Raw genomic sequence first — 16,491 nt, 5'->3', positions numbered from 1 at the left:
TTTTCCAAACGGAAAATTAAAAAGTTTCAGCGTGACCTTAAAGAATATGAGGAAGGGAACGCTTCTATTAGAGTAACAACAGGGCGCACTGACGTATCGGCTAATGCAACACGCCTGAGAATTGAAAATGAGGCAGCATTGACTGCAAGTGGAGACAAGGAAGGGCCAAGACACTCAGAACGTCTAGCGCAGCGTGGGCAACAAAATTAAGTGGTGATTTCCAATGCACAAGCTTGTCCTATGCTTTCACAAAATTTTCAGCAGGGACAGCAAGCACAGAAGGTGCAGGTTTATCAGAAAGGGCCGAATGGCCGAAGGACTTGGGCAGAAGTAACATTATCTACCACAGGGAATTACAACAATCAGTCCAAGAAGAAGGTGTGGAAGAAATGGAAGAAATAACTGTTTTTTCAGGTACTTTTGATCCGAGCAGTTACTTAATTGTCAATTTATCATCCAAACTTTTGGATGCCAAGACTTGTGACATTCTGAGTAGGGGTTGGAATTTTGTTCCATCTACTAGAGCGAATAAGTGTGATGTGCTGAATGAGCTGAGAGATTTTGTCAGGAAACTGAATTTCGACTTTTGTTTAAAAATAGTAACAACAATGTAAGTAAAGAGTTCAGTAGACCAAGTACTTTTAATCCTCCTTTGAGAAAGGAATTGGAAATGTTTCTTAGTATGACTGAGCTTGAAATTATTGAATTGTTGAACAACAAAAGTATTTTCAAATATAATATGCCTGCAAACAAGCGCAAGCTGTTTTTTGATTTAGTTAATGATGACAAAATTCTTGTTAGCAAAGCAGATAAAGGAAATGCTTTGGTAGTACTAGATAGAGATTATTATGATATGAAAATGTATCACATGTTGGCTGATGAATTCTATGAAAAAGTTAGTTTTTCTGCTGTTAAAAAAATCATATTGTTTTATTGATTCCTTAATTGAGGAATGGTTTTATACAGGAAGGATCACAGAGGATACTAAGAAATATATTTCAAATGCAGCTCCTAAATTTAGTAGAATTTTTGGCTTGGCTAAAATACATAAAGATCTGGAAGACCCTATGTTCAGGCCTATAGTAGCAAGTGAAGGGACCAAAACTGAAGCCATTTCTATTTTTGTAGACAAACATTTACAAAAGGTAGCGGTCAGAGGTAGTGCTTATATTAAGGACACCTTTGATTTTATTGGACACATCAAAAAAGTGAATGTTATTGAGTCAGACATTTTAGTCACTTTAGATGTGAAGTCTTTATATACAGTTATTCCCAATGAAGAAGGAATGGAAACAGTGAGATTAGAGGTTTTTAAGTTCAGGTTTGTTTTCCAATAATACTACTAGTTTACGTATGGAAATGTTAGATGTTATTTTGAGCTACAACTACTTCAAGTTTAAAGATGATTTTTTCCATCAAAAAAATGTAGTAGCAATGGGTGCAGCGATGGCACCTAGTTATGCCAACATTTTCATGAATGGTTGGGAGAATAGACATATTTTGATTGATGCATTCAAAAACAATATACTTTGTTACAAACGCTTTATAGATGATTTGTTTATTGTTTGGAGAAGGGGGGTTGGAGTCCTTTGAATCTTTCTTGCTGTATATAAACAGGGTTTGTACGTACTTGAAATTTACTTCAGTTTTGAATGACAAAAGTATTTCATATTTGGATGTAGTAGTGTATAAAGAAAATGGCAAGTTAGCTACTAAAATTAACAAAAAGAATGTGCAAAACAATGCATATTTACACTTTTCAAGCATGCATCCCAGATATATGAAAGAAAATATTGTTAAGGGTCAACTGATGAGGGCACATCAACTTACTTTAGATGATGCTGATTTTATTAGAGAGAGCAAAGCTATATGTAACAAGTTTGTAGCTAGAGGCTATTCAAATGAATTAGTGAGAAGTAAATTTAGTGAAGTCAAAAGAACTAGAGAAAATTTAGAAGTTTTTTCTAAGAAAAATATCAACCATGACTTTGGAACTGCTATGCAAATATCGAATAGTGTAGATTTGGAAGCCATCAAACAGATCATCAGAACAAATTGGAAAATTTTGAAGAGCAGTGAAGAAGTACTAGAAGCAGTCGGCAATGGTCCATGCTTTCTGTACAAAAAGGGAAAGAGTTTAAAAACTTTTTCCAAAGCAGTTTGAATCCCAGGTCTTTTAGTACAAGAGGCAGGATGGAAAAATGTTTGGCATGCAATTTCTGTGATTTAATTTATGAAGGAGTTAGTGAAATTGTTATTAATTTAAAAATATGTCAACAAGGTTTACACATGCAAATCAAAGTTGGTTGTTTATCTAATTGTATGTCCGTCTTGCAATGCATTCTATGTTGAACGTACTAGTAAGGAGATGTTCAAAATAATGTATGAACATAAAAGAGCTGTGGAAACTGGCAATGGAGCTAATGCTTTAGGTAAACATTACAAAATGGGGGGGGGGTAGGTTGTAAAATCAATTTTAAATTTTTGGTTTTAGGAAATATTGCTGACTATGAGATCAAGTTGAATGCTGAGGAGGAGTTGGGATGGTTGGAATATACATGGCAGGTTAAGTTAAATGCCTGCTATCCCCTGGGCTAAACAACAGAGAAGATTTGGTAGCATATTTGAGAAAGAAAGGGTTAAGACATTAATTGGGAATGTCATGTGATGATATCTTTTAGTATTTAATGAATAAAGTGAGAGGTTTTAATTCAGTCTGAAGAAGTCTTGTGTATGAAAAGACGAAAGCGCTTACTGGATTTTTACTGAATTTCTGCATTAAAGCACAGTTTGGTTCATCACCGAGTTCATTATTTTTATCAGTTATTTGGTTTAATACGTTTTAAAGTGAGCCATTAAGAAATATATTTAAAAATACTACTACTTTGTAATTCTGATTGTACGTATTCATTCACTTTTTATACCCATTTTGTCCAATTCAGCAACTCTTGGATGGGAAGCCAGCCCCATTATAAGTCTCCCTCATATGCACATCACATGTACCTACAGGCAAGTTAAGCATTTCCAGACCATATACTTTGACTGTCTTTGTCATATGGGATGAAACTAATTACAGATTGGCACAGAGAACATGCATGCTCTGCACAGAAGGCATTCCTTCCTCGGAAATGACCTGGAGAACCAAGCTGTTTGAGGTAGCAGTGCCAACAATTCCTCCATTGTGCCATCTTGTGATTTTCCACTACAGACTAGTATAGAGGTTCATTTTCTGTATTAATTCTTCTCAGTTTTTTTTATATGCTGCTGTGCACACACAGACGTGCACTTCTTGGGTCAGTTAATTTTGCCTTTTTCTGTTAATGATGTGATTTTTTTTTTCTTGAAAGAGATGGTACTGGCAAGGTGTGAATGTTCATAAAACTCCGTGGCCTTGGAATATCTCTGAAGCATTCTAACCTTGAGCAACTTTAGCTTTGTAGCTACATTTTTCTCAGTTCTCCCTCCTGATTCCTTGATTTCTGTTTATATTTGCTTTTGTTAATAAGAAACTTAAAACAAAACATTGTTTTTCTCAGTCATTCTGTAAGCTGTTTGTCATGTTAAAATGACATCATCAGCTTTTTATTGAAACTGTGACTGTTTTTGTGATCAACCCTCATAAGTGTGAATAGGTAGCAGCACATAGTCAAATGTAAACCGCAGTCATAATACATAATATCAGTGGAAAGAGCCAGATCAGTTGGCTTAGAGGGATAAGGCCTTAATTACATCCCAGATGATGAGCCAAGTTCAAGCAAGAACACAGGCACCTGCTGGAGCTGGCAAGGAGGGAAAGGCATGAAAAGGCTGTTTCCACTCATCTCTGTTAGGGAGGCAGGGGCAGAGTACTTGCCCAGGGCACACAAGTACAATTTCCTGTGGCAAAACGTCCCCCTATGTGCTTGTTTCTAGGAGATGGGTCTACTGGTGGGCTTAAATTATTAACAAAAGTGAGCAACAGTCCACCACTACATTCATTCCACATCCTCTTGATAGTGGTCAGTGGACATGTGAAGAGTGTTGGGGACCTAAAAAAGACTGCTGCCTTAATGGTGGCTCCTGTAGGTTGGCTGTCACTCTGGTGAAGGCAGAAGAATGCATCACTTAGCCAAGAAGGTGCAGGCAGTTGGCAGGCAGCTGTTGACAAAATGGATTAACATTTTTGCAGGGTCATGGTATACATCCCTGCAGTGCCCCATTTCCACAGTCATTGCATCTCAAGATAGGAGAAATCCCAGGATACTGCAGTCTCAATCTTGTCATTCAAAGTTCAGTTTAGAGTGCTAGTCACAAATGTTACATACAACCCAAGCACTCTACATATTTGTGTTATTTCTGAAGGTATGAAGATCACCCATACTTTTACACTTTAGGTGTAGTGTTCTGCCATTGTGGTCAAGAAATGCCTGTGCCAGGCAGTCTGAAATAAAGTATTGATATACATTCAAAAGTAGTTACCCTGGCCATTCTTAATATGTAATATCACTAAAAATGCTACTACTACTCCTTTTGTTACTGGAGAAGTGTTTTTGTTTGATAACATTTAATGTAAGGTTTTAGAGAAAACCATCTAACTCTGTGCTGAGACAACTATGCATCACAGTATTTTATTATTAGGGTTTCAAGTTATTCATATGTTTTGTGATTATTCCAGTTACTGGGATGGTGTATCATTAAATTAATGTGTTGCTCACACCCCTAATATAACTTTGTACATCTAAAAATGGAAGTTTGCGTCAATAAATTCCTGTTGCAGCACTGTCCCAGGTAGAAGTGTGACGCATGCAAATATCCTGAGGAAAATGCACACAAGCATGTGAATTATCAGTATTCTATATTGCAATCAATATGTAAATTAATGTAATCATTAAAAGTGGTACATTAGTTAAAGAACGTTTCTAGCAAACACTTGTAGTTCCAGTAACAAACACAATGAGTTCAAATGTACTCTCTCCCAGGTCCGGTATTAAATTAAAAAGATAAAAAGAGGAAAATCAGATAGTCAGTGTTATGTTTGATCCATTTGCATTAATGTAGATTTTCTTATTCTGTCTGTTTATTTGGAAAGTCTTCACATATCTAAATGGGCCATTTTTCTTTTATGAATCTCCTATGGCACTTGCCCAGCCGTCATTTGGAATACCAGAACATTTCTCACAAAGGATGTGAATACAACTCCTTTTTTAGTATATCAGTGGTAGTGTGGCATGTAGGTGACTTGGCCTAGTTGAGAACACACCCTTTTCTCAAAAACAGAAAAAAAAAAGTATTTGGCTGGGCCAATAAGTAGTTGAGCAGACATTTAGCTTTAAGATATAACATCTGTTCATTAATATCTGTGTTGAGGGAGTGTTAACATGACTTTGTGACGAGGGACTAAAGTTCAAAATACAACTGACAGCCCCTCTCTGTATTTTACTTTTTGCAAAAAAAATAAATACTTCAGAAAAACTGACTATTATCTGTTACTTAACTGAAGCAAGATATTTTGTCTGTGCTATTGTCTGCCTAAAGAATTTAGCCATAAACACACACAAACTAAACCAAATGTATTGTACCTTTCCGTGATTTCAGTGTGTATATGAAACTGCCTTGAAACAACTGATTGGATCTTGCTATAACCTGATCATGCATACTAAAAAAGAAATGTTTGTTAGACAGCTTTTCACACGTGTACACACACACACACACACACACACACACACACACACACACACACACGATAGCTACATAGACCGTTATTTAATTTCAGTTGGCTGTGAATTCCTTTAGGAGGTATGGCCACCTTTATAGCTTTCCTTAACTGCATAGCCTACTGTTTTGTGTTTTTTTCTTGGCCATATTCGTTTTCACTTTGCCAAGCATTTCTTTCTGAAAATTTTCACAAGAGATTATGTTGTAGCTTTGGTGAGATACTTCTACTGGCTTCCCCCAATCTTAATTTTATGAAATCTTTTATGCGTTATATTAAGCATTAGGTCACTACTGAGGGTGGCTTTTTGGGATTGCTCCAGTTCTGTGAAATGTTTTTGTGGTTTCAGCCTGTGCCATTCTTACTGGCCTTGAGACATTTACTTGCTATACCCGCTCACCTGTCACTTCCTGTGTGCAGTATGTCATTAAGATGCTATCTTCATTCTGTCACTGTTAACAATACTTTGTTTGTGCTGTTTTGTTTGGGATTGTGTTATTGCCTTCATTCCTTTGTACATTCCAGACATGCTTTTGCTTCTCAAATACATTGTTATAAACATTACCAAATTGTGTTTGTCTTGAAGCATATTTCATCGGGATGTAACTACCCAAGCACAGCTGGTTCATTTTACCTTTGTTTGTAGGTCATATGATTAATATGCAGACATAGCATGACTGATATTTGTGCAGAATTGCTGTGAGCAGTTTTGGAGTTTTTGCTTTTCCCAGCTTTTGTACAGCATCAGATTTAGTACACATAGGGTGGGATGGGGTGGTACATGGGAATTCTGACTCTCTGTAAAAACACTTCTTTGAATATCATTAATGTTTTTTAAGCTTGCTCCCTGTTAGTCTTCTAGGTCGTCATTTAGGTCCCATAATGAAGTCCATTCATTCCAAACGATTAGAGCCCTATATCCCATTTATTCTCTGGAGCAAGAGCATAATGAAGTTGGAGATGTCTTCTTTAATGTAGGAGCTGGATTTTATGCCAATATGTCATACTTGTGCATGTCTGTAATGGAGAGAAAACATGCAGTGGACTTGGTGTACTGTGTCCATACCTTCTTGTGTTGTTCAGCCATAGCGCTAACCTTCCTTACAGATATCACCTCTGCATGATCCCAGTCTGGACAGTGGTTATTTTGTGGAGTGTGATCTTGGGTATGTGCTTCCAAACTTCCTTAACAAGCAGTGGCAAACAGCAAGCAGACTGCGTGTTGCCATTCCTGCTTTCCCCCTCTACTTCCGGTAGGCACCCAAGCCTCTAATTAAACTCTGGTCATCTGGATGGCATCAGGGACTTTATCACCCTACACCAAGTTGTTGTGTCTTTCGGCTTTTCCCAGTTAGGGGTCGCCACAGTGGAACTCTGGTCCGCTAATGATTGGCAGTGGATTTTTACGTGCCAAGTTGCCAGCCCTGACGCACAACCTTCAACGAAAGTATGCCCATTCCCGCATGTCTACACAGAAGACACTCTAGCTGAGAATCAAACAGGACAACGTCTTATTGTGAGGCGACGACGCTACCGCAGCACCACCACCGCAGTCACCCTATACCAAGTGAACTGGCTAAAAGCATTTTTTTTAATCTGTGTATTGCAGGTCTGTTGTGTTCTTGATCAGTTGTCATCTAGTTTTTTTTTTTTTTTAAATGATTGTCATGATCATTCTTATGGGAATTTTTCTTCAAACAGCAGCCAGCTGGCAGAGCTTACTAAGATGCCCTTGAAGACCTGCAAGTGTGATTAGTATCAGTTGTCAGATGAAGTCAAGATAGAATGTGGAATACTCCTGTGTTAGTAAAATGGAGACTCCTAGTTTACTTGAGCGTCTTCAACTTAATCGTTTTTTTAACATTTCAGTGTTGAAATTTGAGATGTGGAAGTATTTCTTTTGGAAAGGAGGGATATTAGATGACTGCTGTATCTCACCGGTAGGAATAAATAATGTAGTACCTTATGTGAAAACAGTGCTGCACTGTCTCTCTTCCCACTTATTTGTATCACTCAGTACTGCATCCAGCACATGCATTTTTCTGGACTTTGCTCTTTGAGAGGTGTGGAGATGAGAATATTTTGTGCAGGTCAATTTGGGTCATTTGAGAGAAAAGAGACTTAACTGTAACTGGGAGAGGGAAGTTGTGCTCTTATCGCAGAGGAGAGTTTCATGCATTGTAAACAGCACTTGAATGCCATATACAGAAGGTACACTGCTTGTAATGTTAATGATTTCAGAATCTCATAGAAGACCCCATTGTTTCATTCACTTTTTGTTGGAATCCATATCCACAGGAGTGCGTTTTGATATCTGAAGGTCACCTTTCTTGGACTGTTGCAGAGAGACCATCAGAGATTTCAGAAGATCCTTATCTGACCCTTAGTTTAATATGTAAAAAGTAAGTTAATAAACCAGTGTAGATTATTAGTTCACGTTGTAATTTTATTTGTAATTTTTCACAGTAATGTATATAGTTTTATGGACTTGTTTTACTACACAGTTTTCCACATTACAGATCGCAGGTAGGTTAATAGAGTGTATAATAGTTCAGGAGTCTTGAAAAAGGTATTTAATTCTAGTTTCTGCATATGCTTTGATTGATCCATCAATTAATCTCCCAGCCCCTCCCAGTTTTCATTGATACTACTCATTGTCCATTTCTGTGGTACTACTTATTCCATAGTTTCCATGGGTCTATATTACATGATCGAAGTTTTAGTTAGTCGAATAACTAAAGCTCGATCGCTAAATGTCGAAGTCCCAAAAACGCGAACTTCAGTTTCCACACAGGGAAACAAGTCATTTGGCCGTTACATGGATTTTTCCCTTTCTACAATGTGGAGCGATCTCGAAGTTGGTATATTTAGTTGGGGGGGGGGAGCAAAGCCCCCCCCACTTGATTTGTTTAATGTTTTTTTTTTTTTTTTTTTTGTTAGGACAATGACACATTGTTTCGCCGTGTGGAAATTGCCATTCACAGTTTTTGGACTTTTGACATTTAGTGATCGAGCTTTAGTTATTCGATTAAAGTTTCGATCATGTAGTATAGACCCGTTTCCAAGCAACCATCATTGGTGATTGGTCTTTCAGGACTGATTTTTCTCAAGGGAACCTAAGCACACATTGTATTAGACAGTGAAGTTTTCACCGTAATGGTCTCCTCTACCAACATGTATTACATGGTTTCTGTTGTATTCTGTGGATTTTGCAAACACAGCATATAGCTTGTGCTGTAGGGTTTAGTGGTCCCTTACAATTAAAGTTGAAAGTTGCATGACACTTAATTTCTTATGTGCTTTTAATTTTCTATTTGAAAGAATTGAGTGTTTGAAGAGAGACATTTAATTGTTCAATTTTTCCCGTTTTTATTCTACTTGCCCCTTTTGAAAAACTTATTTGTTTGAGTTGTATCTTTTATGCTAGAGTTAACATTAATTTGAATGTATTCACAGATTATTACCAGGCTAATGACCCAGGGGCCTTTCTAAACCTAACCAAGTTTTCCCAAAAGAATAATGCTGTCCTGTATCCAAAAAAGAAATTGGTGGCCAGGCATTTATAAGCTATCTCTGCCCATAATGGACATGGATGTCAGGCCCTGTGTAAATTTAATATTGTTCATCCACTTGTCTAGGTTGTGCTTAAACTGAGTAATATACAGATTCAGCTTCACATACATGGGAAGTCTGTTCCATAGGGGACACATCTGTCTCTCCAGCATGTTCTGTTTAAAACTCATTACAGCCGAGTGACGTCACAGACGTTTCTGCAGTTACCTCCTAATGTGCCTCTAGGTGTCAAATATTGCCTGTTCATATTTGCATTCATTCCAAAACCATGCTACATACAAGGTATCAGAATATTTTATTTTGAAGCATACATGATGGCAAACACAATTGTATTTATCTATGACCTCTGTCAATTAGTATTTCTTAGAACTGTAAGGTGATGACTTCATTTTTTAAAGGCTGCATCCACACCGACTGGGAGTTAAAGGTACACACTCAATAGAGCTCTACTGGAGGGAATGAATTGTTAGACAAAATTCAGGTCCCTAGACCTTGTATTTCTGGTACTGTTTGACTTAAGAATATGCAGGAGATTCATAAGTGTGGGATTTTTGGATGCCTTCTAAGCCAGGCATACATCACCCTTCAACAGTCTATGAGACTGAGTAGAGAGGAGGAGCTTTAAGCTTCTCTGCATATGGTGGTTTTGTTGCATCTTAAATTCTTGTAAGGAACCTCTGTGGTCACTCTAGTTGCTGCATATGGCTGGTCAGGTGCATACTGAAAGGTGCTTTGTACTCTGGTTTGATAAGGGCAGAATACAGTGGTAAAGTGACCTCTTTGGACCTAGATGTCATGCCCTTATAAGTTGCGCATTATAAAAAGATTTCCTTACCACTGTGGCCATGTGGTGGTAGAAGGTAACGCCACTGTCTACGTGTGTACCCAGATCCCCTGACCACTGGATCGACTTTTGAGGGCATATTATCATCATGGTAATTGTAAAATATTATGGCGTGGAATATTTTGCTAACAAAATCACCATTGTGAAGGTCCTTTGCTCACAGGGTCCTTAGCTGAAAACAGTAGTTTCCTTTGAAGCAAATAACCAAGAGTAAGATCCAAAACAGTCTTTGCTGAGTCAGATTTTCTTTCCTATGAAAAGGAACCAAAAGTTGCGGAAGTGTCCTTTTCCTTCTGTGTTGCCATTGTAGCAGAAGACTTATTTATAAGGTCATGCATTTCCATGCACAGTGTAGACTGAGGATGTAGACATATGCAATAACTTCAAGCTGAGCTCTTGTGCTTTGCTTTTCTTGACAAATTTTTATAGCCCATAGGAAGAGAAACGGTGGACTGAGTTATAGATTCTGCCTCTTAAGCAGATGTTTGAGCAAAACTTTTTTTACCCCACAGTCACTATTTGTAGGTAGTCTAGCTAATGGTGGTATAACTGTCATTCGGGTGCCTATTACGTTGTCAAATTCCTGAAACTTCGAAGCTGAGAACATCGAATTCAGATGTTCAAAGTTCCAGGAATTCGAACAAAAAAAAAAATGAAAGAAATAAAAACCCTAACAGCTATCTAACTGTTGCAAGCAGGGGGGCAAGCCCCCCTGCACCCCCCCCCACACCTCCTGCTCTTTAAATATACCAACTCCGAGATCACAATACAGTGTGGCCTTTCCACACTGTACTGCGATCTCGGAGTTGGTATATTTAAAGAGCAGGGGTGTGGAGGGAGCCAGGGGGGCTTGCCCCCCTGCTTGCAAAAGTTTTTTTTGTTTTTCTTTTCTTTTTATTTTTTATTTTCACGTTGTCGAAGTTCTGAAACTTCGATCATAAGGTTTCGACCTTATGGTGTTCGAAGTTTCGGAACTTCGACAACATAATAGGAACCCCTGTCATTCAGACATCCACCAGGAGATTTCATAGTATGGGCTGATCAGTGGCATGTCACCAACTTATACTAGTCATGCAACCCTTCAAGCAAGCACCACAATGTGATCTGTTTTGGGGGGGAGATTCTAGCACAGTGCATGTACCTTGGCCATGAGCTTCCTTCACCTTAGACTGGTAAGCAGGCATTACTCATCACTTCTCTCCCTGCCCCCCCCTCCCCCAACTGTTCCAGCTGCTAATTCTCTGATCCAAACCCAAGGTGTCTGCATGTCTGTGTCATAGTCAGGACTTTATCTATCTTCGCCGTATAATAGCTGTTCCTGTGTAGGATTTGCTGTACCTACCTAGCAAGACTCCATGAGAGGTACCACCCCTACTAGATGCATTTTGAAAGATAGCTTGGCATCACCTGATTCTGTGGTCTTATTCAAATAAGGCTGGTATGGCTCTGTGCCGCCTAGGGTCTTTACATTGTTAACTGAAAATCAAGAATGCAGCACAATCACAGCATCAGCTGCATAGGATTTCCATTTCTGCTTACAATGATTCAGCCGTCATGTGAGGAGCCAGGGCCTTGGACCATTGTCCTATTTGCCCAGGTTTATGGTAGCTCAGGTGGTGTAAAAGCCTCTGTCACTTGCAGTAAAATGTAGGGATATGTATTTACAAGTTTCAGGAAAAAAAAAAAAAAGTAGATCTGATGTCAGTCTTAACCCAATCCTTGACAGTGGGTTCAGTTACAAACCTCGGAACCGACTCTTTCATATTTCCCAGCTCACACTGTCCAAACTCGCGAGCCAGGCGCACTACCCATAATGCTCCTCACAGAGATTACCTCAGATCTCATTTGCCACTTCACCGACCAGATGCATTAGCTTCCTTCTCTCGAGCCTAGACTATAACAGCGTAGTTCTTAATTTTCCTTAATCATTCCTCATTCCTTATTTCTTAATAGAATTTTCTATTTCCTCTCACGCTATTTACCTGCTTCTCTTAGATTTATCACTTCTCTTTATTCTGCCCTTTTCTTTCCTTTCCTGCCGTTGGTAGAACTTGTTGGTTCCACCATTGTTGGTACTTCTTTCTATTACCTTTAGATATTCTAATTACCATTGCTGGTACTTTCTTCTATAACTTCCTTCCTTCTTTATATAGTAAAAAAAAATTCTTATTTTCTATCTCATCTCCTCTGTTGGTAGATCGTAGCGACTGTTTTTATTTTTAGTTACAATGGCCGATCATTGCCAAACCTCTCCAGCTAAGTCCAATAAAGGCAACTCAGGATTTAAGAGGTGCCACAAATGTGAAGGCAAGATGCCTAATTTGTGTATATTGTTTGGGAAAAATGCACTTAAAAAGAGGACTGTTCAGTCCGTCATGGGTTCTTTACCCAAACCCTGACGGAAGGTTAATTTTAAAAGGACTACTTAAACCTAACTTTGACGAGGCCTTAGCTGAGCCTAGACCTGAAGCTAGCACTTCCTCCTTTTAGAGGAAATGGCCTTCTTTGGTTCCAATGTCTTCGGAACCGATAAAGAAGTTACCTAAATCATCCTCCGTACCAAAGAGTTCCTCTGCACCTTAGGATTTACCTGCTTCGAGATCCAGGCTCCCCTCTGAATCGAAAACTACTGCTTTGGCACCGACAGATAACACAAACTAAATACCATCCATTGATCCATTCAAAGATATGCCACCCAGTCCATTTTTTGGAAGCGAGACCTCCAAGATCTCCCTCCTGATCTTCCGTTCAATCTACTAAGAATTTCTGAGGTCGACATATTGAGACTGGTGGATCAGCTCCTTACGGCTAGGGGGTTATCCTCAGTTCCTAGTCATGCTGGCCTTGGAACTAGCCTAGCTATAGCTCCCCCATATCCTCCTCCAGTTGAGACCTTGAAGCCCTCTGTTCCAACTCCACCGGCGTCGACTGCTTCAGTTTCCGGTAGCTTCCTAGTCCCCGGTTCCTTGAGTTGTCTTGAGTTCCTCCAAGCCTTCGGCACCAGAGGTCTCCTGGGGTTGTGATTCTCTGGTCAGGTCCGAGAGGCTTGGATCGATTTCATTTTACTTGGAGCCATCCATGTCCCTCGGCACCTCGGCCTTTGTAAGATCAACCAAGGCTTCTGTTCCAGAGGCTGCTTCCTCTGTGCGGGGTGTGAACCCAGTTGCGGGCTCCCATCCCTGTACGGGGGAGACCAGCCTTTAAGATAATGGAAAAGGCATTGTCCACTGGGGACTCTGTCTTTGCCATCCCTGTCGGGATAGATTTCTACCTCCTCTAGACCTGAGCTACCGTCAGTCTCACCCCTAGGACAGAGGGCACAAAAGTCTCAGGTGACTCCCACCTTAGTGGTGGTCTCTTCAGACACTTCCCCGGAGGAAGTCACTACGAAGTAGTCATACAAGAGGAAGCACCTGGACTCCCTGGAAGAGTCCTTCACAGAAGATACTGATTTTGATGGGAGGGAAGGTCACCCCCTGATGATGATTCCTTTGGGGACATCCTAGAAATCCTAAAACAGAGGGGTGGGTTGGTCCTCCATTCAGCCTTCCTCGGAGGAATCAGTATACCTGGATTTTCTTGCCCAGCCCTCTACTTCTTGGGTCTCTCCACCCGCTGATGATCTCATTAAATTGATCGCTCAGCGGGCATGGAAGATGCCCGACTCCATAGAGCCAATCCCCAAGAGACCTGAGCGGATATTATCAGCACCCAAAAATGAACCACATTGGTTTAAAGGAATTCCTGTCAACGCCATGGTGATAGTGGCCACCACCAAAAAGGAGCTCACTGAAGAGAGTCCAACTATCCATCCTCCTAACAAAAGGAGTCTAGGATGTTGGATAGATTTGGGAAGCATGTTTATGCTTCAATGACCTTTGCTATAATGTTCTGGAATTATATTGCGCACTTTACCAGATTATAGAGAGCTTTGATTAAAGGACTTTCAAATACTCTCTCAGGAGCAGTGGCTGAAGAGGTCCATGACAAGGTTTCCTCGCAGCTTGCAACCCTTGATGCTATCTCCAACTTGTACATGAGGCTCATTGCCCATGCATCCGAAGGGACAATCAGGGCAGTGGGTTCAGGCATAGCCATTAGAAGGCATTCCTGGATGTGTTTGTGTGACTTTGTGGAGCCATTTAAAGTGTCATTTGTCAGTGCACCTTTTGACAGATCCACCCTTTTTGGCGCAAAGGTAAAAGACACCCTAGCCAGATGCAAGAAGGATGGTAAGACCCTATCTGTCATAGGCATACATTTCTCCACTCCTCAAAGGCCTTATTCTAAGAACCAGAGAAGTGGGATACTATGGTTTAAAAAAATCCAAAGGGCCTTTCCAAGACTCACGAGGCAAATACTTCCCCTGGGGCAGAGGGGGAAGCAATGGAAGACGCCTCCCTAGGGGCAAAAATGGACTGCAGAATCAGGGGTCCAGAGAATCTTTCTCTGGACCTTCCTATCAGCATCCCTGAATGGGGGCCCAATTGTTCCTCTGGAAGCAGTCGGGGGGGGGTGATTATCCCTGCATCTGCCTGCCTGGCAGTTGATAACTTCGGCCAAATGGGTGCAGGGGATAATATCCAGAGGTTACAAAATTCCACTATCTGGAAGTCCTAAACCCCAGAAAAAACTCCCAGATGGTTCCACCCAATCAAAGGGAAGCAGCGGTCTTAGAAATTCAAAAACTGCTTGAAAAGAATCATGCAAAAAGTCCCACCAAACCAAACCAAACAGGATCCGGGATTTACTCAAGATTCTTTTTAGTGCCCCAAAAAACATGGGACTGAAGACCCATTTTGGATCTCAGCCATTTCAACAAGGCAGTTCAAACCAAATTCCGGATGGTCTCTGTTCAATCCATACTTCCTTTTTGGAAAAAGGCAACAATGTGCTCTGTAGACCTCCAAGATGCTCACTACCACATAAAAATGGAAAAAAGCTCCAGGAGGTTTCTGCACTTCTGGCTAGGAGCCAGTCATTTCCAGTTCAGAGCACTGTCCTTTGGTCTCACCACAACCCCCAGGGTGTTCACCAAATGCATGGCAGTGGTTGCAGCTCATCTCAGACTGCAAGGTTTTTTGAATCTTTCCGTATCTCGATGACTGGCTCCGCACTGCTACCACCAGGTGTCTTTTAGAACAGGCAAGAGATTACACCAAAAATATTTTACGTCTCTAGGCACAGCAATAAATTTTAAAAAGTTCAGCCTTCTCAGCAACTGGATTTCATCAGTGCTCATTTAGATCCTGTCTCAGGGATTGCATCTGTCCTTCAAGAAAGACTGCAAAGCATCAAAGTCCAAGTTCCCGAGAAACTTGTCCTTTAAACCTTAGGCTCCATGGCTGTATCAGTCACTCTGGTTCTTCTAGAGAGGTTTCATATGCAAATCCTGTAGTGGTTACTTGCATCCTAATGGTCTCTGATGCATAAACCAATGTCTCAACTATGTTGATTACCAGCCATTGCAAACAGGATCTCAAATGCTGGCTACATACAGATCAGATGCTCTTGGGCTGGCCATTCATTCTTCCTCAGCCCTTAACCATACTGACCACGGATGCTTACCAGATAGGGTAGGGGGGGCATTATCTGGGAAAGACAGTCCAAGACACGTAGTCCCAATTGGAGACCAACTTGCACATTGATGTTCTAGAAATGAGGGCAGTGCTCTTAGCGTTGCAAGCATTCCAAAGTGCCCTTCCTCTCGGGACAGTAGCAATTCAGACAGACATGATGTCAGTAGTCTGGTATATAAACAAACAAGGGGGAACCAAATTTTACCCATTATGTTGGGAAGCACTCAGAGTTTGGCAATGGGTGATTTCTTCCAACCACTTTTTGATAGCAATGCACATTCCTGGAAGTTCCAAAGTGATAGTGGGCATATTGAGCAGAACTATTCTTATGCCTCATGAGTGGTGTCTCAATCCTGTAGTGGCGAACAAGATTTTTCGCCATTGGGGCCAACCTTGCTGCGACCTCTTTGCCTCTCCCCTAAACAGGTGCAGAAGTTGCTTTGCCCTGATCCCCCTCCAGGGGACTCGCCCAGAGTCGCTGGTCTCCACAATTGGCCTCCAGATTTGTTATATGCCTTTCCCCCGACTCCTCTCGTATCACAATTCCTAAAAAAAAAAGCCAAAAAGGACGGAGAATTCAGTAATCCTCATTGCTCCCTTCTGGCCTGGACAAGTTTGGTTTCCCTTCCTTTAGCCTCACCTAATATAGAAACCATAGATTTTGGACCCAGTTCCAGATCTGCTAACTCACCCAGAGGGCATGGTTCATCTGAATCTCCAACATCTCAAGCTCACTGTGAGGCTTTTCCAATTCCCATGATTGCCCAGGCATCCTTTCCTTTCGTCTCCTGTCTAATGTATTG

At 40.5% G+C, this 16,491-nt stretch overlaps 1 protein-coding gene across 1 annotated transcript in view; it reads left to right on the top strand.

Annotated features, from left to right (window-relative positions):
- Positions 1–16,491, top strand: part of LOC122788687 — an 819,422-nt gene that overhangs the window by 285,259 nt on the left and 517,672 nt on the right. Inside the window, exon 3 of the mRNA XM_044055581.1 lies at positions 7,991–8,094. Coding sequence (XP_043911516.1) covers positions 7,991–8,094 — 104 coding nt within the window. The remainder of the gene's footprint in view (positions 1–7,990; positions 8,095–16,491) is intronic.

Source organism: Protopterus annectens, chromosome 14.part0 (assembly GCF_019279795.1).
Source record: "Protopterus annectens isolate FY-2018-M chromosome 14.part0, PAN1.0, whole genome shotgun sequence".
Taxonomy (NCBI): domain Eukaryota; kingdom Metazoa; phylum Chordata; order Ceratodontiformes; family Protopteridae; genus Protopterus; species Protopterus annectens.
This window is presented reverse-complemented; position numbering and strand designations above follow the sequence as displayed.